Consider the following 26593-nt stretch of genomic DNA (forward strand, 5'->3'; position numbering starts at 1 on the left):
AACATTGCACTTCCTTCAGCATTGGGAAGGTTATCGCCGAATCCCAAGAAAGATAAAACCATATATATATATATATATATATATATATATATATACTCCAAAGGAACATTTTACAGAGGGTCGAAAAAACAAAAAAGCCTGCACCACACACCAGAAAACTCAAAGTATATGTTTCCTGGCATACTAGACATTATCAGATAAAGTGGTTTAAAAAAAACAACTATGTGAAAATTAAAAACTTTTGCATTATTCTGTTCCACAAAACATCAGGACCATGTTAGGCAGCGGTGCCTCACAATCTAAAAGCTGGAACAATTGAGTGTAGGTACTAAAACTTAAAATGCTGTGGTTGTACACTGATGCGCTTTCTTTTAAAATATGACATGAAAAACAAAGCTAAGATAACTCGTTCTTAAAACTGTCTCGGTCAATCAAAACTGCTTTGTTGATTTCTGTTGACATTTAATTCCAAACACTCAAAAGCTACTGCAGACTGACTCTCATGCATTGCAGCTTTGAAGGATAACAAATTCTGTATCAGTGCAAAAAAAGATTTTATTTAGGTTTTTTTTTCACTTAATGTCCAGATAGTTAACCCACAGTATTTCTTCTCTCCATTGTTGTAAAATATGAAAAAAGTTTATCTTCAGCATAGCCATAGACTTTCAAGTGCTTTTTAAAAAAACGAAACGCTTAGAGCAAGTTAAGCACCAACCTACAGCATTCGTTTACCTTAGCCGGTTCCGATACAGAGGAATATTTCTTAATTTGAGAATCAACCCCCAGAGACTTAGCTAACTGTACAGCATCTGAATCACCACTGATCAATGTCCCAAGAGCCACAAGTAGTCTAAAGATAGCTTCGAGGTCTTGCACAATTTCCATGACTGTGCTGATCACTGATAAGCACTGAGCTTTCCCCTCAATGTTATTAATTTTATGTAAACAGACAGCGTAGTTCAGAGCCAGGGTGGCTAATGCAATGTGAATGTTCTTATTGCTGCTTATTTTCAGCTCTATTGCCTGTGACATTATCAAGTCCCCCTGTGACATCATGAGCTTCTGGCCAACTGGGTGGATAAAACAGTTGCAGAAAATTCTAAGGGCCAGCATCTGGTTGGCTTGCTTTCCTCCGGGGTTCAGGAACTGGATCAGGTGGCTGCTGAACTGTAGGCCATCCTTCTCGCTGCAGAAGCTTTCGTTCACGCTGGGATGCCTGATGGATAACCGAAGGATATCGAGCGCTGGAAAGACAATGTCTAGGAACACAGGGAAAACAAGCGACCTCGTTACCCTTTGAAATGTTGCAGAGCTTTCAGCAGGTCTGTTGTAATAACCCCTATGGGAAAGGTTCGTCTAGCCCAGGGTTTCTGAAAGGGGTTGATACTTGACCCCCTTAGGGGGTCTAAGGGACTGGGCAGGGGGTGAATAACGACCTGGGGTGGAAACGTCCGGATACTGAGGTCCAGCTCCGAGGACCTTCTAGTGGTTCCCTTAATGCGACAAGTAATGTTACAGAGAACCAACGGCCACCCTGTGGAACGCCCTCCAGTCAGATGTCAAGGAAATAAACAACAATCCAACATTTAGAAGACATCTGAAAGCAGCTCTATATAGAGAAGTTCCTGTTTCGGGAAGCTTTTAATGTTTGATGTATTATAGTATTTTAATATTCTTTTGGAAGCCGCCCAAAGTGGCTGGGGAAGCCCAGCCAGATGGGTGGGGTACAAATATATTATTATTATTATTATTATTATTATTATTATTATTATTATTATTATTATTATTATTATTTAATGTTGGAAGCTGCCCAGAGTGGCTAGGGAAACCCAGCCAGATAGGTGGCATGTTGTTCTAATTGTTATTAATGATGTATAGTAAAAATAATATTTATGAACTCTGAAATAAAGGGCATTAAGAATGTAGAGAGTGCACCTCCCTTGCCCAATGAGGATCTTCTGTGTAGGACAACTGCATCTAACATGGAGGTTCAGTTCTGAGGGTTCTACCTATATAGTGGTGCCTTGGTTTACGAACTTAATCCGTTCTGGAAGTCCGTTCATAAACCGAAGTGTTCTTAAACCAAGGCATGCTTTCCCATAGCAGCGGGGGACTCAATTTACAAATGGAACACACTCAACAGGAAGTGAAACATGTTCTGCTTCCAAGGCAAAGTCCACAAACCAAAACACCTACTTGCGGGTTTGAAGCGTTCTTAATCCAAGTTGTTCATAAACTAAGCTGTTCTTAAACCAAGGTACCACTGTACATGAAAATCAGCTATACACAAAACCTTGAAACAGAGAGCTTAAAAGCTCTTGTTGCTCGGGAAATGCCAAGTGGACCAGACACAAAAAGTTTTTAAGCTCTCCTGCCTTGCCTGCATTTAACTTGTGCAATTTCATCCAACTTTTGTCTTCAACCATGCATGAAATTGCCGAAGTTAAATGTTTGTAAGAGGCCATTGTAGTGTATTTTTTAAAAGACGATTCCACTATACAACGGTATTCTCAGAACGTGCTGCTGTACGAACAGAAAAGCCGGCTAAACAACAAAGAACATGGTGACTCACAAAACCTACAGCCCAATATTCATACGCTTGTTAAAATCCCATTAGGCCCATATATCTCATTAGAGAAGATTAAAAAAAAAAGTTGTCATTATTTTCACTCGTTTTTCTTTTTCTTCTTTTTTTACATTTTATCAATTGCCATTACCGGGAAGCAGAATTAATAAATTATTACATATTGATTATTTCTTAAACTTTTTCATTTATAGTCCTAAGAATTTGGGTTGGGGCTGATGACAATTTTATGAACTCAGTAGTTTGGGAACTGATCTAGCCTGAATTACATCTCTCTATTTTTGGGAAATAATGGAATCCTTAGCATATTTATGTAACTCAGACAACTGAATTACAAGTGTCATTGCTATTAAAATAATAGCAATAGCGATAAGTAGGATAGTCTGAAGATTAAACTTCAGAACTCTAACCAGCATAAAATCTTCGCCCTATGGGCAATGGAACAGCATCCCCATCAGCCACTAATATATTAAACTGACAATCACCAATACAAAGAAATAAAATTATTTGTGGTATAAAAACTGGTGTATCTAAAAAGGTAAAGGTAAAGGACCCCTGATAGTTAAGTCCAGTCGCAGACGACTCTGGGGTTGCGGCGCTCATCTCGCTTTACAGGCCGAGGGAGCCGGCGTTTGTCCGCAGACAGTTTTTCCAGGTCATGTGGCCAGCAGGACTAAGCAGCTTCTGGTGAAGCCAGAGCAGCACACGGAAACGCCTTTTACCTTCCCGTTGGAGCGGTACCTATTTATCTACTTGCACTGGTGTGCTTTCGAACTGCTAGGTTGGCAGGAGCTGGGACCGAACGACGGGAGCTCACCCCATCGCGGGGATTTGAACTGCCGATGTTCTTATTGGCAAACCCAAGAGGCTGAGTGGTTTAGACCACAGTGCCACCCGCGTCCGGTGTATCTAACAATATGTGAAATAAGGTGAACTTTTCTAACTGCTACCCACCCATCTAATCTGCTGGACCTACTAGATGTCCCCAACAATAATTCCATACCATTTGGCCAATTAATTGCCTTCCACAAAGTCTGCAGTTGCTGGGCTGTGGGAGCTTCAGAGGAGGTGTTGCAGGTTATAGAGAGCATCTTCTCCAGAAGATCTAAATCATCTTCAGTTAACTGCTGTTCAGCAGGGGCACTTCTGTTAAGTTCTTTCAGTTTGCCTGCGAGACAAATGGGAGATAGTTTGAAATGCTCTATTTGAACCTCTTCACGTTATGAATACGAAAATGAATTCTCGATCCAGTTCAATTCTATTGATGCCTGTCGGCATATTTCATGTCAACCTAGTTGCCTAACGGGCAAATCCCCATTGATAAAACAATTTTGCTTCATCTCAAATGTGCTCCAAAACCTGATTTGTGTTATGCACAAACAGTGTGCTCTCTAGGATTTGTGCAGGAGATATTTCCATGGCATTGCTTCACAATTGTCTTATGTTCCTTTCACCACACAAATGTTAAGATGTTTAAGTGAGAGTTTGGAAAAAGTTGTAGAATGAAAGGGAATGTATGAAACATATGAACTGTAGTTCAGAACAATTTAAGATTTAAACCTCAAATCATGAGACAAAGGCTGCAGTCCCAAGGTGTACTTACCAGGAAGAAAGCACCACTAAATTCAGTGTAAAGTACTCCCAAGTAAACCTATCAAAGTTTGGTGTGGAAGATGAGAACCAGGTATTTACAATAAATTCAAGAGCATTTGTAATTGCTATGACCTTCTGAAAACGAAACTATAGCCCAATGGGAGAGGGAGAGAGAGCATGTGAGCAGCGTGCCGAAGTTCTCATTTTCAGACCGTCCAGGATGAAGATATTTGCACAAGTCACCCAGGAGAGCTGCTGCTCAGCAGAGCAGACATTGCTGGCATAGACAGTCAGCCTGACTTGGTATAAGGCTGCTTCATGTGTACCTCATTCTTGAGACTTATAAGTCTCTGTCCTATGGATGGTTCCTATGAGGACTCCCAGCCTGCTCTTAATTTTGAAAGTCTTACAAACTCTGAAAATCATGAAAGGTGAGAGGCTCACTAGGTAACCGGTGCCAAAGACAGTACTGCTTGCCTTAAAAAAAAAAAAAAACATTAAACTAGGTTCCAGTTTTGGGGTTCCAGAACAGTGACCCAACTTACATGGCAGAGGAACAGGTAAGTACCCCTTCACTACATGCCTGAAAGAACATGCAGGGTGGGGGGCAGTTGTACAAGTTGATTGGCACTGCAGTGTTGTGGCACCGACTGGCACCTGGGTGCCCCACATGCCAGGTGGGGTGCGGAGGGTGAACAAAACTTACCGCGCCAGTGGAGCTGTGCTGCACTGCCTGCCTGTTAACACAAAGGGGAGCCCAGCAAGATGAAATGGCCCTTGGTGGACAAATCCCCCCCCCCACGCTGGCCAGGCTGCCATTAAGCAAGGGGGCAGGGGTTGTGGCAGCAAGGCCAGGCTGGGCTGGACTTTGGGGCCCAGAGACCTCCAGCGGCAGGCAGGCAGGCGGGATGGGGATCCCTGCATGGGAGCACCCGGCTTGCACCCCCTTAAAATTGTGTGCCCCCCTGCTCCCCCCCCGCTATGCCCCTGAATGGCACAAATTGAGGATGACATGTAAAATTGCACCCCTCGTGTTATCTGAAGCACACAGTGGAGAAGAGTGCCTGCAGAACCCATGGGAGATTGCGGCATGAGTTTGGTGTCAGCAGCAGGCTTGGGTTACACTAGCACAGGGGTCAGCAAACTTTTTCAGCAGAGGGCCGGTCCACTGTTCTTCAGACCTTGTGGGGGGCCAGACTATATTGGGGGGGGGATGAACGAATTCCTATGCCCCACAAATAACCCAGAGATGCATTTTAAATAAAAGCACACATTCTACTCATGTAAAAACACGCTGATTCCCAGACCGCCGTGAGCCGGATTTAGAAGGCAATTGGGCCGGATCCAGCCCCTGGGCCTTAGTTTGCCTACCCATGCACTAGCATCTCAGATGATTTCAGGAGTCTATTCCAATATCCTTGCAAGACATTAATCACGTAATACAAATCAATAAGCTTGAAACTAACCTTCCTTTTTAATGCCTTAAGAACATAAAAAGGTTTGTACTGTACAGCTTTGCACAAAAGTCCATTTGCCACAAAAGCAGATCCACTGATTATGTTGCTGCTCATTGCTTGCACCCCTTGTCATCTATTCCAGCTGCATAGAAAGGGGAAAGTAGGCAGTGCTTTTAATGCTCCCAGCTATCCAGGGAGGACTGCGGTCAACTGAATACCACAGGGGCAAAATGGCAAGTACATTCGATGTATTTAGCAATTGCTCCAGTCCTTACGGCGTATCAAAATATTCACTTCTTCTCAACAGGGGGAGATAAGCAATACTGGAATGAGCCTGACCTGCAATATTTCTAATTCACAAGACGCAAGTGGCTGCTTTATTACATTAAAAACACAAATCTTTTGAGTAATCCAACCTTCCTATGTTTTATTTCTCAGAAGTAAAAATAGGCTGAAAATAGTTTCAGGGGAGTAAAATAAAACGTTTTAAGGGACTGATGTGTTTGAAGGATAATTGCTCACCCCAATCATCATTTAACAAACCGTATAAATACACTCACCCATTATTTGTGTAGGGTTGGCCTGATCAAAAGCAACAGCTTCCTTCTTTGGAAAATAAATATTTTCATTTTTAGGTATAGTTAATTTGTAGGCACCTGTCCCTAGAAGGGAGAAATAAATTGTTAGAAACTTAACAGTACAGCTTTGCACCCTACAGCACCCCTAAAACATTAGCTTAATTGTCACACATTATGTAGTTATTTCAAAGATTGCTAAACCGTAATTTAAATTATTCCATGTCTACAGGTTTTTTATAAAAATAATGCTTTGTTCACTGTGTGGCCTTGACCAAGTAATTTAATCTAAGGCTACCTCAAACACCTCTCTGCACTCCTGGGAGAAAGTGTGAGATAAAATCTAACGAATTAACTCCTACAGAACAAAATGGTTACATAAACAGCACTTCATATCCTGAGCGTTTCAGCTTTTTAATTAGCTAACACATTTCAGAGACTTAAGTGGCCTCCAAAATTTAGTTCAAAGGGAGCCCAGTATAATTAATTTTATTAACTCCATTTGTGTTTATCCATGCGCTATTACAGAAGCCAGTAGCCACATTTCACACCCTTCTGAGAACAGGGATGGAGAATCTTTTGCAAAAAAATAAAAATAAAGATTATTAAAGATTTTCTTGTGTAACAGACAAATAAAGGCAAGGACACGTAGTGTGTCTCTACTTTCAATTCACACAAGTCTTTTTCACAGTTCATTTGATTTCGGTATGAGACACTGTTGTCATATGTGGTTCGGGGAGGAAAGAAAGTTAATTTTATCTAGGTTTTCTTGCCTTTTTGAATAGCTTCTCTTCTAAGATTGTTGCTGCTTCATGGCGAACAGGAAGGAAAGGAGCTTTTCAAGGCAAAAGGCAGGCAGGTAAAAAACTCTGGGAGTCTTAGCGATATGACAACTGATAAGTTTCAAGGAGGGAAGCTTTTAGCATTGGTCACCTGTGAGATTTTTGAAAGCTCTCTTGGGTTCAGTAAACCAAGAGAACGTGCGCATGAATAAAATTAACAGCTTAAAACAGATTTGATAGAAAAAATTCCCCGGAGTCTTAATTTACTTGCTATACTTTTATCTCACCCTTCCTCCAAGGAGCTTAGGGTGGCATCCATGGTTTTTCTTCTTCTCCATTTGGCCTCTCCTGTTTTATCCCAAACAATGGATGCTTCACTTGCCGCTGCGCCAAACACACACACCTCTGGGCTGCTCACCCCATCTCTCCTTTCCTTGCCCTACCTCACCTTACTTCTACCCCAACTTTCCCTTTATCTGCATTTCTGCCGTCAAACTGCAACCAACTTATCCACAAGCATGAATAAGTGGAGAGAAAGTGTGGTCAGCTATTATAACACTGTGCTTGGTTTCTCTAGTTAGAAGCAGCACAAAGCTTAGCTGGAGTGAAGTGGCAACAAGATGGAGGGGAGTGGGGATTTTGTTATTTTGGGGGAGGAGGAGGAGGGCAGATGTAAGTGACCAGCACCGAACTTTGGCCTACGTTTTCAAAACTGTGAGACAAATGATTTACTTACCTGTAAATGGATCAGCTCCGCTTGCAGGAGCTGCAGGAACTGAACCTGGGACGTAGCGACCTGTGCCTAGCGAAAAACAGGAACAAAATTGCATTCACATTGCTTAAACGTTCACAGTATGAAGTGTTTGGGTTTAAATAATCATAATAAAACAAAATAAAGAAATTCCTTCCAGTAGCACCTTAAAGACCAACTAAGTTAGTTCTTGGTATGAGCTTTCGTGTGCATGCACACTTCTTCAGATACACTGAAACAGAAGTTGCCAGATCCTTCTATATAGTGAGAAGGTGGGGAGGGGTATTACTCAGAAGGGTGGTGGGAATGGGAGATTGGCAGATAGCTGAGATGAGCCTGTTGACGTCAACTAACTTAGTTGGTCTTTAAGGTGCTATTGGAAGGAATTTCTTTATTTTGACTATGGCAGACCAACACAGCTACCTATCTGTAACCATAATAAAACAGCAACAGAAAGCCCACACTCCATTTTTGTAGCTCCCATATTTGGATCCCAACATCTTTGCTCAGCACCAATGGGTTCCACATGGTTTTTACTTCCATTATTTCCAATGTGTGTATACATTGTTTTCCTAAAGAAAGTGCACGGGATTGGAGCCTTAGGTTTCCTGTGTGAGAGAGCCCAGGATTGAGTCTCGCAGGAATCATGATCATAACCCTTGGGCAATCATTACGTGCAAGTGCAATTCGTGTCTCAACTTCTATTCTGAACCTCAAACTCAAGCAGCTGGCTCCTGGAGGATGCTATGACTCATCCCCCACAGTTGCCTTAGTGCCCAGATGTATGGTCGCCATTGAAACCAAAGCCCTCAATTTACTTGCCAAGGAAACGCCTTGCCAAGCGCGATCATTCCCCCCCCCCAGATGCAAAGTTTTGTGAAACTGCTCTACAACACCCATACTCATCTGAATTAATCAGTACCAAATGATCATTCTTTCAAGACACACCAGTGAAAAAAAGGTTTTGCAAAAAAAAAAACCAACCAAGCCACAAGTTTCTGGTCCAAAGTTGCATTTAAATGACACACCTTTGCTTCTAGAAATGTAGTGCTTTTTCTGTATAACAAGTGCTGGACATTCTAGGGCTCCCCTGGGTGAAGACTAGATTACCCTTCCAACTCTACAATTCTATGATTCTAAGGCACATTTTTAAAAAGAAATAAAATGATTCTGAGCCAACATCACAGCTTTGCTCCCTGCCTCGTCCATCCGGAATTCCAATAAGCTCTATTTCCCCACACCAAATATAAAACCAAAACTTTACATTTATTCTCCCAGAAGGAAGGAAAAAAAACCTCTGCCATCATTGACACAGTACCTGTAAACGGATCTGCAGCTGGGAGCCCTTCCCTGGACTCCGAGGAAGAACCTGGAACATAGCGGCCACCGCCTATGAAAAGATAAACCGAAGAAAAGAATGTGATCCAAAGCACTATTATTATTAAAACATGGAGGGGAAACACCCCATTAACTTTGCTCCTTAATGAAGTGCCCATACTTTTAAAAACACTCCAATTCATCCGCTGCAAACAGAAAGGAAAATTATTATTATCATTTCTTACATTTATATGCCGCCCGCAGGTCTCAGGGTGGTTCACAAGATAAAATTACAATATAAAGACACAAAATACATCATCAGTGTTCCGCAGTATGGCCAAGGGCAAAAGAACTCTGGCACGCTGTTCAGCCACATATTTAACAAGGAGTGAGGTAGCAAATTTAGGGCAGCTTGGAGCAATTCGTTACCTGTGAAAGGATCTGAAAATTCCGCGTTCGTGGGTCCCAGCGTTTGCCCTTTGGTGTTATCGATTATGAATTTGGCCACCTGGTCCAGGAACATTGGATTTAGATCATTCTTCTGCAAGAAGTTGTATGCCGTCAACCAGGGATCATCACTGATGTTGTAGGGCAGCTTGTGAGAGGGCCCGCCTTCATTCACATCAATAGTAAAAACATAGTCGTATTCCTTTTTTAAGGAAAGGGAAATGGCGAGAGTGATTTATTCTTATATATACCATTCCAGTGCACACAGCTCAACAATAGGCTGGGCTGCCAGGGTTTAATTACTAAACGTTAGGGTGAAAAATTACTTACCCTTCCTTCAAATAAAACCTTTCCAGATGTCTGCTGTGTTGCTCCTGATGAACCAACAACATCCCCGATCTTCATCCACCTCCCTTCGCCAGCGCTCCACTGATAAGCTTCAACTTTCCCATCACTTTTAATAAGTCTCGTTTGTCCATCTCTTGTACCTTAAAACACAGAGAGGAGAAAATCAGCTGCGGGCCTGGAGAAAATGGTTTTAGTTCAGGGGTCAGCAAAGTTGTTGGGCCTTGGGCCACTTCACAGTCCCGCAGACACGCATGCGAAAACGCTATTTCCGGCGCTCCTTCCGGCACAGAGGAGGCGTGCGCGGCAGTCTCTGCAGCCAATCAGAAGCAGCAGAAGCCCCGTCAGACGTTCGGCTTCCAAAAGTAGTTCACAAACCGGAACAGTTTGCGACGTTCGGGAGCCAAAACGTTTGGGGAACTAAGCAATTCAACTTCCAATGTACGACTGTAATCCCTAAACAAAAGGGTGGCAATCCATTTAGGGGGCAGAGGACCATAACAACCCCCAGCCAACTCCCTGGGGCTGAAGTGTACAAGTGAACATGCCAAGAACTACATTTATGAAAATGCTATCCAAAAGGGGAACAATGGGTAAGACAGGGTTTGTTTTACAAAAAATATAGAAAGATGACACACCTGGGAGGCCTTGGAGACCACAAAAAACCTAAAAATGTTTGAGAGCAGAGTATAATAATAATATTACAGGCTGAGGGAGTTGTCAGTTAAGAAAAAAAACTTAACTGAAAAAGATGGACAGTTTGTAGAGTCTTGGCATCACAAGAAAACCTTGGTGGGGAGTGGCAGATATAGCCTGTGGATTAGTCACTCCTGCCCTAAACCTTTTCTTTACCAGGACAGAATAGATGAGGAGGGATGCATGTTTGCCGGATAAATTTAAAATTATACCTGGTTCGTCCAAATGCTCTCTCCCAGGAAGCTCATCAACACTGATGTCCCCTAAATCAGCAGTTTGAGGATCAATTTTTGCTTGAGAAAGTTCGTTTTCAAAAGCCTGGATCTCCTCCAGATTTGCTGTGCGCTCCAAAGACTCAGTGAACACTCTGATAATGCCATCACTGAAAGAGGAAAAATAATAATTTCATTATCTAGGAAAGAGGTCCCCTGCCCCTACACATCCTATTTCCTTTCTTACTGCTGTCCCTGTCCCCACCCCTCTCTAAGAAAGAAATCCAGATTGCTGACCAGGTTTTATATCATAAGATTGATGCTTCATCTTCAAACCGATCTTCCCCAGGAAGCAAGGTAATTAATTTTAGAATAATCCAGTGAAATGCATCAAGTTGAGGACCTACTTCAAACTTGCGCAGTCAACGTTTTTTTTAACCCTAGTGTTCATTTCAGTCACTGATCAGGTACAAAACGAGAATGCATGGCCAAACTGTACTCAAGGTTAAGACATAAATTATCGGTGTTAACTGATACCGAGTATATATTCCTGGTCAGGGGTCAGCAAACCTTTTTCAGCAGGGGCCCGGTGCACTGTCCCTCAGACCTTCTGGGGGGCCAGACTATATTTTTTTGGGGGGAGGGGAATGAACGAATTCCTGTGCCCCACAAATAACCCAGAGATGCAGTTTAAATAAAAGCACACATTCTACTCATGTAAAAACACGCTGATTCCCGGACTGTCCACGGACCAGATTTAGAAGGCGATTGGGCCGGATCCGGCCCCCAGGCCTTAGTTTGCCTACCTATGGTCTTGGTGATCATTCTGCCTTCCAGTATGCAAGGTTCAGTTTTGAGCTGAGGTGTTCAATAGCTATCCACCCTCCTTGACAATACAATTTGTCATGCGCCTACCTATCCCAAAAATGGAAACGAGGGCAGGATCCTGAGTCAGAGCTGCTTGTTACAACACTTGGAAGTGGTAGAAACAACTGGGCTGAGGCTGGAGAAGGAAAGCAAGCTATCTATGTTTTTCTACTTTGTGGGTAGTTTTCGAGTATGTGCTTTCTTTGGGTTGGTGCACAATATTCCTGTTTGGGTTTTTTTGTAACGTACGCAAACAAAACAAACACAATAAAGATTTAACAACAACTGCTATGTATCGTCTACCAGAAATTGGCCAGGGATCCACTGGTCAAACTTCTGCCAGTTCCCAAAATGTATGATGGAACTACACATGTGTCTTTAAAACTCTGTTTTGTTCAACAATCTCCTTAGGAGGCAATGATGTATCATAGTTTAACATAACAAGAATATGTATCGGGCTCACATGTTCCCCTCCTTACGCCTCTACTGCACTCCTCTAGGAGGAGTTTTTCCTCTCGTTTTTCATGCTAACTTGTAACAATAACCGAACCCTCACAAACTGGGTCCAATGTTAACTTTACTGAAAGAAGTCAGCTTCAAACCATAGCATAGGAAACTGGCTGGTTTCAATTAATCATAGAGTTTAGCCACAGTTTAGACACACTGAACTGTGGTCAATCGAAAAATGGAATAAATCTTCCATTTCCTCTCTGGCTCCGCTCCAGAGAAGAGCAAGGAAGTGTGTGAGCATGAGGCCAAATCATTCCTTCTCGCGGCACAAAAATATCTACTCGGCCTGCCTTCAGCTTTGTGCCTATTTATCTTGATGAACAGATGATAGAAAGCCGAAATCTGAATACCTTGCTCCAACGACAAGGTCCCCGTTGTCCAACACACAACAACACCAGATGGATTGAGCTGGAAGTCTGATTGTCTGTGTGCATTCCCCCTTTCTCCAGATCCTGAGCGATCGGTCTTCGCTAGTAGTAACAAAATCTAAAATAATGCAACGTTCCATTCATTAAATTGAGAAAGATGCAAATGTAAAGTCAGCTTTCTCTACACCAGTGACTCGAATTATGATCATACAAACACATTTAATACACATTACACAAACATAGCAATATATGTTATAAACTAGCTATAATTGTGGCTTTTGGAAAGGACCCAAAGGGTCATGTAGTCCAACCCCCTGCAATGTCGGAATCTCAACATGCTGTCCCCCATCCAATTTGAAACCTTACCATACCCTGCTTAGCTTTGCTAACGTGCTAGCCGTTTTATTGCTGCGCCACTAGTTTTCACTGTTCCATTGCAAGCCAATGGCTTGCATTTCAAGACTTGCCTGTGCAACTGAAAGCATTTCAGCTCACAGCCAGATGTGATTGCATGTGCAAACCCCTTCCCCTAGCAGCAGCACTTGTGCCTCAAAAATACCTCTCACATCTTAAGAGCACATTTGGATCAAATCCATCGGTTTGAAATAGGGGTAGGAAAAAACAAGGAGTCAAAGCCACTTGCCAATCAAGACACTCCATGCTTAGCGATAACAGAGGGTTATCATTATAGTTTATCTGATTGCGAAAAAAGCTGGAGAAATCTGTTATTTGTGTTTGTGAATAGCACTGACATCCTTTGACATCCTCTTCAGCCATCCATTGCAAGAATTTTCAAACTACAGTGGTGCCTCGCAAGACGAAAATAATTCGTTCCGCAAGTCTTTTCGTCTTGCAATGTTTTTCGTCTTGCGAAGCACGGTCCGTCACAACTGCGCCTCTTCAAGCGGCTTTAAAAAAAAAGCGCAAGACGTTTCCGTCTTGCGAAGCAAGCCCATAGGGAAATTCGTCTAGCGAAGCAATGCAAAACCGAAAAACCCTTTCGTCTAGCGAGTTTTTCGTCTTGCGAGGCATTCGTCTTACGGGGCACCACTGTATGTTTAGGGAAATCTGGGGATTCCTTGGAATCCTAGGTTTCCTTAGCTGCCTGGTTTTATAAGAACTAAGCAAACCTGGCCAGCTCTGCACATATACTGAGTGAACCCTCGATTGCAAGCCAAAACAGGGGTACTGTGCCAGATAAATTAATGTGGAGTCTTCTATGGAAGGGAGTTTGAAAACCATTACTCTAGTGCCAGTCAAAGAATTATAACTTACTCAGTTCTAAAGCTACTTTTCATTAGAAGGCACAATCCTTTTTATAGCGTGTCTTTTTTATATATAAAAAAAGTATGTCTTGAGGACAGTTTCTTACCTTTACTTTGCGGGAAGACCGATATACAGTATATATAATTGGTGTGGCCATAGTAAACCTCAAGACACTCTCCCGATACTTGCCACTTTCGAATGCTGGCGTCGTTTGCACAAGAAAGAAACTCTGTCTCGCTTAAAATGGCTAAGCCCCTTACACAGTCTTCATGTCCTTTATGAAAGGAAAGATAAAACGTAAGTCTCACTGAGAGCCTCTCCACATCTTATTGAAAGGTGATATTCTCTAGCCATGAAATGCTTTATAAAAACATGTTCTCATGTGGTGTACTGAAAAGTAGATCTCACTTTAAAATTACTAGTAGCAAGCCATGTGGTCAGGAATGGGGTCTTGCTACTCCCTGGTCAGTGAGATTGTCTCAAATATAGACCCGTTGTGTAAGTATCATTTGTGTAATTGTAGCCTCAGACTCATGACCACTACCTGAGTTCCCTCTTGAAGACAGGAAGCTACGGCTGACACATAACAAGATGGCTCAGTTTCTGCCCAAGCACAGGCTGCGGGGAAACATTAGACTAGTGGTTCAACATGAGCATTATGCAAAAACCTAAAAGGCACTGTACCCTGTTCAAAGCATAAGAGCATGAAAAGGAATCTTTAGTGGCACTGCTTACAGCACAGGACTGTCCTTTCACCAAAGGCATTTTAATAGATTCCTTTCCTAAATTTGTTACATGTTAGGGTGGTCAAATATTTTTCAGAGGTTAATCATCCACTTTTTAACTGATCTGTTTACATGGCAGTGGGACTACATACACACAGAGCTTGAATACAAGTATTGAGCTACTGAAGGGAAAGCAAGGTACATTGTTAATGGAAAGGCAAACGTTATATTCCCCTTCCTTTTCAGGATGCACTTTCCTTGCAAAAACTCAGAAGCCATTGGCTCTGTCACTTTGCTGTTTCAGGACATCGTCACTGCTGTGCCTGGCAAATGGCACCTCCAAAGAAAAATTACTATTAACAGTTTTCTGCTTCTGAGCAAAAAGAACTGCCCTCCCTCCCAAAATGGACTTGCTCAGTGTGTTAGCTTTGTACTTTGACCTGAGCTAAGTGTTCAGTTCCAAAAACTGCTCCAGCTAAGTGTCGACAGTTGGCTCTGCTATGTTTCATTTCTTTACCCCAGCCTAAGTTTCTGTTCTTTGGCCACGCATTAAGTTTCATTTTCTTTTTCAACAAAAGTACTATGAATAGCTCCTGGCTCCTATCATGTGACTGGCTTGGCCCAAGTGATCTACATAACGAGAAGTAGCAGCTCCCATTTCCAGACCTTTTCACAGTGAAGAGGCAGTGAAAACCCATCAATGGGACTGTTAATGCTTTGGAATACCTTGACAGGTATATCTAAAAATTCTATCCACACACCCCAAATGTACCATATTCAGATAGCTATTATGCCAACAGCAAAAATCAGCCATAAAATAAAAACCACAAGGTCTCCAACACTTTGTAACCACAGATTTACAGTACAGTAATCCCTAAGAGCCGCATAGAAAAGTGGGGGGAGGTATTCCATACACTTTTAAAGATTTCAAGCGACAAGGCCTGGCTAATTTCATAAGTGAAAGAATTCCACGACTGCGGGGCCACCACTGGCTCACCATTTTAACTGTCTTCGATTTACTAGCCTTTATTACATGAACTTTAAATTTTCTCTTCCTCTAAGCTTTCAAGATAAAGAACCACACTAATTTCTACAAATGGGGTGGGGAAGAAGAAAGAACCATCAAAACCCAAATCCTAGAATAAAACGCAGGCCTCTTTAATTCTCCGGGTGTGGAGGCATATTGCTAAGTTGCGTGTATACACAGAAACTGTTTCAGCCAAGTACCTACCAGTAAAAGTTCTCTCGCATCGGCCTGCCTTCCACAGCTTAATAGTTTTGTCAGCCGAACCAGTCAACATTAATCCTTGTTCAGGTAATATCTTCACAGCCCATACTGCTGCAGTGTGGCCCTATAAAAGTGAACAACATGAATGCTGACGGAGACAATCTACATTTTCTGAAGTGCAAATAATCATGATCTGCTGATAATGAACTCTTGTCACCAGCAGAGTTTCTGTACCTGTAGTGTCATCATGCATTTGTCATTCAACCAGACTTTGGCTGTCGTATCCCACGAGCCACTAAGCAGGGTGCCAAACTTCCCAGAGGAGAGGCTGCAAACTAGAACAGAAGATTAAATAAACATCGCCAAAATTCACATTTAATCTACTCCCCAATTTGCGTGAGCGTTGCGTTCCAGGACACTGTGCGCTTGTGTGAAACTGGATCACCCTGTTCCTCCCTTTTAGTGACATCTTTTTATGACATTTCCACGTCACTTCAAAGTTCAGCGGTTTGCGCATGCGTGCCACTGTGCACATATCAGTCGCGCCTAAAACAGGCGTTGTGTGTAGCTGAGTGAGAAAAGGTGTTCTGATGTGCTAGCAAAGCAAAGCTACAGATTTTGGTCTATTTTCAGACGATACGCCATAGCAAATTTCACTAACCTAATTTTCATCCTTGGAAATACATGAGGTGATGAGAAGCTACCACAAACAACTGGAAAACAGAAGCAGCACTTTTGACTGAAAAAGTAAGGTTCTGTCTTCTCAGCTGTTAACAGATTGTGGAAAATATGTTTCTGTCTTGGCGACACTATCACCAGTCTTATGTCTTCATTAAACCAACTCCCAAGCCGTATCTCTTTTTTTTTTTTTTGAAAATAATATTTATTACTTTTCCAACAATTTAAACAGGGTAATTACTTTGAAGTCAAATTGTCCACAGGAAAAAGTCAGTGCTCTCCGGCAGCAGCTATGCGGCTTCGCTCCGTGGAAGAAGCAGACGATTCAAAGCACCGCGCCACTCACCCCACTTCGCTCCGGATCCCCGAAACCGGGTTTCCCCGCGAGTAGAGGAGGCGCAAAGGGTGCCCGCCAAATCCCACGCTCACAGGCTTCTCCTGCCTGTGATTTTTTGCGGGTCTCCACCTTCGCCGTGGCAGCCAGACCCTGATTCCCACGGGGCAAATTCCTCCCGATCAGAGAAATTCCGCCATTACCGGAGGCACCAACCCGGAAGTCCCAAGCCGTATCTCCTACCTCCAGGCCCATTTCCCTAAAGAACCTCTAAGGTGCTATGACTGGTAGAGTGCTAAAGACACACCTCTTTGCCCTGGCTTTTGACACTTGAGAGGTATATTTCTAGGATGCACCTTATTTCTACAATTTCAAGGTTTTTAAAACTGTTTTAAATACTGTGCAGCATTTCCTTTTACTATTAATATTGTATTTTAATTATTGTAACCTGCCTTGTGACCATAATGTGATGGGCAAGTAATAAATTGTAATAACAATAACAATATAATGTAACATTTCTAAAGGTCATAATGTTTCAGAAAATAATGCTAACGTCCGCTCATGATAAAACTTTACAAATCAAGTTATTTCTTAGAAGACATAAAACCAAGCGACTTTGAGTCATTAAGATTCCAAAAGCGGTATGTTGAAAATAAAATTTTAAAATCTATGTATTCTTACCTGTGTTTTTATGACCCTTAAGGACGTACAGAGGTGCAGAGTTGTCCAAAGCGAAAATGCAAATGTTGTTGTCATTACTGCCGGTGGCAATTAATCCACGTGGATAAAGCTCGCTTGGAGGGATGACACACACACAAGAAACAAAATTTGAATGGCCGCTCATGCAGTGCACTTCCGTAAATCCTCTGTTGAGACTGGAGACAAAAAAGAAACCAAAGTTTTTATGTTCCTGTAGTAAGGGAATCCTACCCATTTAAAAAGCCAGGGAAAATCTATCTGGTATCTAAATGCCAATGTACGTTCTAGACATAGTGCAAATTTCAAAGGGTGAGCGCCCAATTTGCACCACTATAGCCAATTAGATTTATCATTGATCACATTAACACAAGCATTGGATTCATGCGCTCCTAACACCCCATGCATGTCTCCCCTCAGCCAGAAGGCAGAGGTTGGAAGCTTTTGTTTCCATTTTGACTAACTGGTGTGTTATGTATGAACTCATTCAGAGAGGTAGTTAGCTTTTAACTGTACAGTGGTGCCCCGCAAGACGAATGCCCCGCAAGACGAAAAACTCGCTAGACGAAAGGGTTTTGTGGTTTTTGAGCTGCTTCGCAAGACGAATTTCCCTATGGGCTTGCTTCGCAAGACGAAAAACGAAAACGTCTTGCAAGTTTGTTTCCTTTTTTGTAAAACTGTTAAAACCCAAGGTGCATTGCTTGAAGAGATGCAGTTGCGACTTGACTTCGAGGAGCAACTCATAGCACGCGGTGTGGTAGCCTTTTTTGAGGTTTTTGAAGACTTTGGCAATTTTTGAAGCTTTTCCAAAACTTTTTTGTAGCCATTTGGTAAGTTAAACTTTTAAAACTTTTTTTGGGGGGGTTGGATTTTGGGTTGGGGTGTTTGGAATTCAAGGACTTGGTGTTGGGGAGGGGTTTGCAAGAATCTGGAAGCTTGTGTGGTTTTTTTCTGCATTTTTATGATTTTTTGTGACCATTGGGCCATGTTGTTGTTTTTTTAAAAAAAAATCTGGGTTTGAATTTCTGTGTGGTGGGTGGCTGGGGGAACAGTTGGGGAGGGGTTTGCAAGAATCTGGGATCTTGTGTGGGTGGTTTTTTTTTGTTTTTTTTTTTTTTTTTGCATTTTTATGATTTTCTGTGACCATTGGGCCATGTTGGTTTTTTTTAAAAAAAAATCTGGGTTTGAATTTCTGTGTGGTGGGTGGCTGGGGGAACAGTTGGGGAGGGGTTTGCAAGAATCTGGGAGCTTGTGTGGTTTTTTCTGCATTTTTATGATTTTCTGTGACCATTGGGCCATGTTGTTGTTTTTTAAAAAAAATCTGGGTTTGAATTTCTGTGTGGTGGGTGGCTGGGGGAACAGTTGGGGAGGGGTTTGCAACAGTTGGGGAGGGGTTTGCAATTTCTGTGTGGTGGGTGGGTGGCTGGGGGAACAGTTGAGGTTTTTGAAGACTTTGGTGATTTTTGAAGCTTTTCCAAAACTTCTTTTGCAGCCATTTGAGGTTTTAGAAGACTTTGGTGATTTTTGAAGCTTTTCCAAAACTTCTTTTGCAGCCATTTGATAAGTTAAACTTTTAAAACTTTTTGGGGGGTTTTTGGATTTTGGGTTGGGTGTTTGGAATTCAAGGACTTGGTTCTGGGTTTGAATTTCTGTGTGGTGGGTGGCTGGGTGCTTTTGAATTTTTTGGATGTGAAGCACTGATTCTTTTTTTTTCTGAGTTTGCGAAGCTAGGAGCTGTGCTGCCATGGGACCCAAGAAGACTGCTGCTGCAGAGGCCGGCGAGAGGAAGAAGGAGAAGGTGACATTGGAAATGAAGAAGGAGATCATCCAGAAGCACGATGGTGGAATGCGTGTGACAGACCTCGCCAGGGAGTACGGGAGGAATCCATCGACCATCGGGACCATCCTGAAGATGAGGGAGAAGATCCTTGCGACTGATGCAGCCAAGGGAGTCACCAGGATCGTAAAGAACCGCCCAGCTGTTCTGGAGGAGGTCGGGAAGTTGCTGCTCATCTGGTTAGAAGAGAAGCAGCGTGCAGGGGACACAGTGACTGAGGCCGTCATTTGTGAGAAGGCCAAGGCCTTGCACGCAGACCTCGTCTGGGAACAGCCAGGAACCTCGGGCGAGCCAAAAGTATTCAAGGCAAGCAGAGGTTGATTTGACCGGTTCAAGGCAAGATCTGGAATCCACAGCGTGGTCAGGCATGGAGAGGCTGCCAGTTCTGATGTTCCTGCAGCTGAAGACTTTGCAGCGGAGTTCCTGGAGGCTGTGAAGACGGAGGGCTACATTCCACAGCAGGTCTTCAACTGCGACGAGACCAGGCTGTTTTGGAAGAGGATGCCCAAAAGGACTTTCATCACACAAGAGGAGGCCAAGTTGCCTGGCCACAAGCCCATAAAGGACCGCCTGACCCTGCTCTTCTGTGCCAACGCAAGCAGCGACCTGAAGAACAAGCCCCTGCTGGTGTACCACTCGGAGAACCCACGGGCCTTCAAGAAACAGAAGGTCGACAAGGAGCAGCTGAGTGTCATGTGGCGATCCAACAGTAAGGCTTGGGTCACATGTGTGCTGTTTGTGGACTGGGTCAATCTTGCTTTTGGCCCTGCTGTCAAACAGTACCTGCTGGACAACGACCTGCCGCTGAAGGCTTTGCTTCTGATGGACAATGCTCCTGCTCATCCTAAAGGCCTTGAGGAGGACTTGTTGGAGGAGTTCAGCTTCATCAGCATCATGTTCCTGCCGCCTAACACCACGCCACTGCTCCAGCCGATGGATCAGCAGGTCATCGCCAATTTCAAAAAAACTCTACACCAAGGAGCTTTTCAGGTGATGCTTCGAGGTGACTGATTGCACCACCATCACCCTGCGGGAATTCTGGAAGGACCACTTCGACATCGTCACCTGCTTGAAGATGATCACCATGGCCTGGAACGGGATCAGCCAGAGAAATTTGAATTGCGCTTGGCGCAGCCTGTGGCCGGACTGTGTGGCACCAAGTGACTCTGATGCACCAGAGTCAACAGTGGTGCAGGACATTGTTGCCTTGGGGAGGACCATGGGCCTGGAGGTCACAGAGGAGGACATCAGCGAGCTGGTGGAGGAGCACGACCACAAGCTGACCGCCCAGGAGCTGGTCGAACTGCAGGCAGAGGCTGCACAGGAGCAGGCCTCGCTGGAAGAGGAGGAAGCAACTGAGGAACGGCTGTCCTCCAAAGAACTGAGGGGCATTTGCCTGAAGTGGAAGGATGTGCAGGCTTTTGCACAGCGGCACCACCCTGACAAGCATGTGGCACATGACCTTGTGAACACTTTTGATACGAGGGTCATGTCGCCTTTCAGGGAGGTACTGAAAAGGCGGATGAAGCAGCAGACCATGGACAGGTTCTTCAGCAAGAAGCAAAGGGTGGAAGAGGAACCTTCTTCGAGTGGTCCCCCAGAGTCCTAGAAAATGTACTGTACACTTTGTTGATTTTTAAATGTTTTTCTGTCATGTTTAGAAACTTAATTTATTGTTCCTTCAATTTTTGAAATGTTCTTTACAGTATGTGTGACTTTAAAGAAACTTAATAAACTCTTGTTATACCAAATTTGGCTTTGTTTGGCCTTTTTTTGACCATAGGAATGCATTAATTGAATTTAAATGCATTCCTATGGGATTTCGTGCTTCGCAAGACGAAAAATTCGCTAGACAAAAAAACTCGCGGAACGAATTAATTTCGTCTTGCGAGGCACCACTGTATTAAATAATTGTTGTTGTTGTTGTTGTTATACCATTATTACAGTGGTACCTCTAGCTGCGGAAACGATCCGTTCCAGGGTGCCATTTGCACCCCAAAAAGTCTGCAACTACCGCGGTGCTTCTGCGCAAGCACAGAGCACGATAGAATGCTTCTGCACACTTTCGGGTTTGCCGCGTTCGCAAGCCGAAAATACGAAACATGAACCTTATGCAACATGAGGTATGACTGTATTCTTATAGTTCTTTTGAACCTGCTAACTTCAAATCATAGTTAATAATTCTGGCTTGTTCAGACGAACTTTAGTTAAGGCCAAGCACATTCACACATAACAATGAACAAGAGAAATCTTCCAGTCTGCTCTTCATGCCTGCTGTACCAGAGAAAGGGGGAGGGAAATCATGAACAGGAAACTCACTCACATAACGCAAAACGGTGTTTTAGCATTACATCCAAATAAGCCATTGTGTTTAGACTTGGCCATGCATTAGTTGGCATGTCCAACAACTACATTCCGTCAGGGGATAACTGCAGTTATTCCTTTTTCAAAACATTTGTTTTTATGCACAACCTCAGTGCCACTTCAATTCAAGGTCTCCTCTAAAACATGGCAAGCAATCTAGCTTGATAAAATTGATTAAATTCTTCAGAATGTCTTTATTTAGTCTAAAAGACTAACCTTGTTTTGACGATAATCATCACTTCTCTGGAAGATTAGTTGTCTTTGTTTTATTTCACTTTAGGCCAACTTAGGAATCTTTACAATAAAATGGTGTTGCAATTCTGTGCATTCTCAAGGTTGCATCCAGTGGTGACTTTGACCTAGAAGAGCCACTGCTGCTTACACCTGATTTTTCCCAATTCCTCGTATCCATTAGCTGTTCCTGAGAGCAGGAAAATGGTATAGCGGGTTTCATTCGGAAGGAGGAATTGGTAAAACCAATTGTGCTAGCCTAAGTAACTCCAGTAATTCAGATCCACCATTATGATACAATCTAGATCTTGAAAAATCCCTTCCAAGTTTAAAACAATGAGTGGTACTTTATACATAGACTCAGACTTCATCTATATCAATTTGTGAACTGGTCTTGACATTTTAGGGAGTTCATTCATGATTTTATGGCCCTGATGAGCACAGTTTGGCATATGTCAGAAAGCAACGTTTTCACACAGAAAAGTCCAAGAATGGCCTTAACAGTTATGGAGCTACATAAATAGAGCAAAGGGACATTTGATGGTTTACAACAGGCACACCCAACTGGTAGATCACTGGCTCGCCGCAAAGAAGCTTGGCTCCTGCACCTCCCAAAAACTAGGGCTCTCCACCTTCCAAAAAAAAGAGCTCAACAACTTTGACCAGAACCCCGCAAAAAGGGCGTGGATCATTGTCAGTCTTTAACTCTGTGACTAGATTGCAGTTTCTTGGAAGCTGGCCACCCCTGGTTTATAATAATTCACCCTAATGACAGCCACACCAGGCCTTGACTTTTTTTGGTAAGCAAAGGTACTGGGTTTGTTCAGATGAACAGCCATTGGTGTTATAGTCTGTGATGGGAATTTCTTTCAGTAGCTGTTTTAAATTCAGTGAGGACCATCCTGTATTATAATATTTTTTTAAAAGTTTAGCCCTCACAACACTGTTGCTTGCTGAAGTCTATATTTGCTCTCTCTTACGTTCCCACTTGTAACTCCAAGGTACTTCTCAAGCTGTTCATGTGTTTCGTCCTGCTGCTACTGAGTGTACAATACTTTTCCTGCCACATCCAGACCCCAGCACTAGAATGTTCCATGACCAGAAGAACCTGATCTTGTCAGTCAAACTGTGGCCCAATAACTCTTGGCACAAGGATAGATAATAAATTATATGCATGTATGTCATACCATGATAAACACATAGATACACACCTGCATATTAAGCCTACACTAAAGAAGAAAATCAACAATGCGCTCAAAGTGACCTAATCTCAAATATGTTTTTCACAAACTTATTTTTTTAGCTCGGGGTTCACAACAACTGCAGTCAAACCTCGGATCCCGAACACCTCCACTTTGGAACGCTTCAGCTCCTGGACACCTAAAGCCCGAAAGTAGATGCTCTGGTTCCCAAAGGTTTTTCGGAAGCTGAACGTCCGACACGGTTTTCGCTTGAGTGCAGGAAGCTCCTGCAACCAATCAGAAGCTGCGCCTCGGTTGTCTAACATTTTCAGAAGCCGAATAGGCTTCCAGAACGGAGTACGTTCGACAACCAAAGTTTGACTGTACTCTTAAATATTTCCTTCCAAGTTACCAGGCAAAGTGCTTGGAATGTGGAAGAGCCTATTTTTTTATTTCATTTGTCTAGGCCACTAACCTACGACAACATGGAGATGTGCTTGAAGGGAGACTAGTCTGTGGCACAGCAGGTAACTTGCGAGCACTTGAGTATTGGCCACTTGCGACCAAGTGAAGATGCCTTGGCCGGCCCCTGACATCTCCACCATCTGGAAATCCAACTAATACCACATCCTGTAGAATTCCATCCATTCTATTTTATCGGCACAATCAGAACAAATTTCAGGAACCAAAATGCTTTTTCTAAGCAGGAGCGGTTAACGTTATAGCTCATTGCTGTCACTTGTCTTCACTTACCCCACCCCACTGCCCTGCTCACAGTTGTGAAGAATATTCCTACATTATGAAGGTCTGTGTCACCATTAAGAAAGAGAGGTAGGAATAAGCCAGTATATATGTGGACTCTCCCTTAATATGTGGACTCTCTCTCTTAATCTAGCTCAAGGTTGTCCTCTGATATTTAACTAAGAATCAATCGCAGTCAGTCCATCATTTGAAAAATAAGACTTTAGAGTCGTCTTGCCCAAAAATGGCATGTAGACATTACATTTTGGCAACTGCAACCTGGGTTTAAGGAGCCACTTGGCCCCTAGCTTATATATCTGAGTTTCTAACGCTACAGGTCACATAAAGAAATAAAGAGCCCATCACTTTAGAAAACCATTTAGATGTTTCAAATCACTAGCTGGCAACTTTCCTAATCTAAACAGTAACTTGTAAACATGTGGCACGATTCACAACTCGGATAACTATGGTGAGGGGGGAAAGTATTTGATCCCCCTGCTAAATTTGCCCGTTTGCCCTCTGACGAAGAAAGGACCAGTCCATAATTTTAATGGTAGGTTTATTGTAACTGTGAGAGACAGAATAACAACAGGAAAAACCCCAGAAACCACGGAAGACAAAAGTCAGAGATTGATGTGCATTATAATGAGTGAAATAAGTATTTGATCCCCTATCAACAAGCTACATGTCGGAGAGCAAATGGGCAAATTTAGCAGGGGATCAAATACTTTCCCCCCTCACTGTAGGTGGTCCTAATCCCACTGAAATCAAATGGTCAACCCATCACACCCATCAACAGTGTGATGCAGCAGCAAAAAAACTAATGCTATTCTAGGCTGAATCAACAGAAGTCATAGTACCACTCTATTCTGCCTTGGTCAGGCCACACCTAGAATACTGTGTCCATTTATGGGCACCACGGTTTAAGAAGGATGTGTGCAGAGGAGCGCAACCAAGATGATCAGGGTCTGGCAACCAAGCCTCATGAGGAGCGCTTGAAGGAACTGGGTATGCTTAGCCTGGAAAGGAGGAGACAGGATAGCCATCTTCAAATATCTCAAGGGCTGTCACATGGAGGAGGGAGCAAGCTTGTTTTCTCCTGCTCTGGAGGGCAGGACTTGAACCCGTGGCCTCAAGTTACAAGGAAGGAGATTCCTGACTAAACATCAGGAAGAACTTTCTGACAGCCAGAGCTGTTTGGAACAGTCTCCCTCGGGAAGTGGTGGACTCTCCTTCCTCGGGGGTTTCTAAGCAGAGGTTGGGTGGCCACCTGCCGTGGATGCTTTAGATGAAATTCCTGCCTAGCAGGGGGGTTGGGCTAGATGACCCTCAGGGGTCCCTTCCAACTCTACGATTCCTTGGAGGCTTTTAAGCAGAGGTTGGATGGCCACCTGTCATGGATTTGAAGCATTTGAAGACAGCCCTGTTTAGGGAAGTTTTTAATGACTGATGCTTTAATGCAGTGGTTCTCAACCTGTGGGTCTCCAGATGTTTTTGGACTACAACTTCCATCATCCCAGAACTGTGGCCTTGCTAGCTAGGGTGATGGGAGTTGTAGTCCAACAACATCTGGGGACCCACAGGTTGAGAAAAGCTGCTTTAATGTGTTTTTAATCTTTTGTTGGAAGCTGCCCAGACTGGCTGGGGAAACCCTGCCAGATGGGCGAGGTATAAATATTTAAATAACAGCAGGGGGTTGGACTAGATGACCCTCAGGTGTCCCTTCCAACTCTACGATTCCTTGGAGGTTTTAAAGTAGAGGTTGCATGGCCACCTGTCCTGGATGCTTGAGCTGAGATTTCTGCCTGGCTAGATGACCCTCGGGGGTCCCTTCCAACTCCACGATGCTAACTCACCCTCACCCCGCCTCCAAACGAAGCCAGCAACCGAGAGATCCTCCTTTCAGAGGATATCGAAACGGCCAAGAGAGGGCAAAGGCAGAGCAAAACTCCCCTCAAGGCTCCTTCCTTCCTTCCCCCCCTCGCCTTCCAAGACTGACCTGTCGGGCGCCCACAGCCGCGCCGTCCGGTCCCGGGACACGGAGACGAAGGAGCCGGCGGGGAAGGGAGAGCAGCTGAGGCCCCGCACGTCCAGCTCGTGGCCCACCAAGGAGCAGCGAAGCCGGTAGGTGCCCCCCGCGGCGGCCATCGCGAACAGCCCTCGAGCCCCCTGACACAGCAGCAGCAGCAGTGCCGGAGCCCGCCTCCTCCGCTTCCTCTCGCCCGCCCTCCGCCGGAAGCGCCGTCATCCCGCAGAGCGCCGGAAGAGGCGCGACGCCCAGAAGGCACCGCGGAGGGGTGGAAGGGAAGGACTACATTTCCCAGAATGCAAATGGACGCGTCGGGAGCCCTATAGGGGAGAACCTGGACAGGCGGAGAGACTACATTTCCCAGAATGCAAATGGAGGTTCAGGTACCAGCCAGGGTGGCGCTGCGGGTGACGCCAAGGTTGCAGGTTCGCTTCCCGGCGTAGGTCACGAAGTTTCTCCCCCCAAAAAACCTTTTCGAGCCCATTCTTTGGATTTAGTACCAAAAATTTTAAAAAAGCTCTCAACAATTTTTGTGTAAAAACAGAGGTCAGGAATCTTACTTTTTGAAATATGGCAACCCTACTTGAGCACCATATATATATATATATATATATATATATACTCTCTCTCTCTCTCTCTCTCTCTCTCTCTCTCTCTCTCTCTCTCTATTTTGCCATACTAACCATACCAAACTCTTAACACTTATTTGATTCCAAGTACCATGGGGGGGGAATGGAGTGGCACGCACTCGTTATTCTGCGCATGCGCCAAAGTGGGAG

General features: G+C 43.7%; 1 protein-coding gene across 1 annotated transcript; it reads right to left on the minus strand.

Moving 5' to 3' along the window:
- Positions 1–537: 537 nt before the first annotated feature.
- On the minus strand, positions 538–26050 carry PLAA (phospholipase A2 activating protein). The gene is made up of 14 exons (XM_083482257.1): positions 25785–26050; positions 17417–17610; positions 15958–16058; positions 15727–15847; positions 13877–14044; positions 12487–12622; positions 10760–10929; positions 9837–9994; positions 9489–9708; positions 9061–9132; positions 7728–7793; positions 6195–6296; positions 3588–3752; positions 538–1259 (listed from the first exon to the last, which is right to left on the minus strand). Exons 1-14 carry the CDS (start codon positions 25931–25933, stop codon positions 694–696), a joined length of 2388 nt encoding a protein of 795 aa, XP_083338383.1. The 5' UTR covers positions 25934–26050; the 3' UTR covers positions 538–693.
- Between the last annotated feature and the right edge of the window lie 543 nt (positions 26051–26593).

The sequence above is a fragment of the Podarcis liolepis genome, assembly GCF_965112155.1.
Source record: "Podarcis liolepis genome assembly, chromosome: 17".
Lineage (NCBI taxonomy): Eukaryota > Metazoa > Chordata > Lepidosauria > Squamata > Lacertidae > Podarcis > Podarcis liolepis.

Excerpts from the sequence above, each read along its gene's own strand:
- PLAA (XM_083482257.1), bottom strand. The coding sequence starts at position 25,933 with ATGGCCGCCGCGGGGGGCACCTACCGGCTTCGCTGCTCCTTGGTGGGC. Across the intron at positions 9,133-9,488 it reads ATTTTCAGATCCTTTCACAG|GCGGTGGCCGCTATGTTCCA; the intron begins GTAACGAATTGC and ends ATCTTTTCATAG. Across the intron at positions 6,297-7,727 it reads CGGAGCTGATCCATTTACAG|GGACAGGTGCCTACAAATTA; the intron begins GTAAGTAAATCA and ends TCTCCCTTCTAG.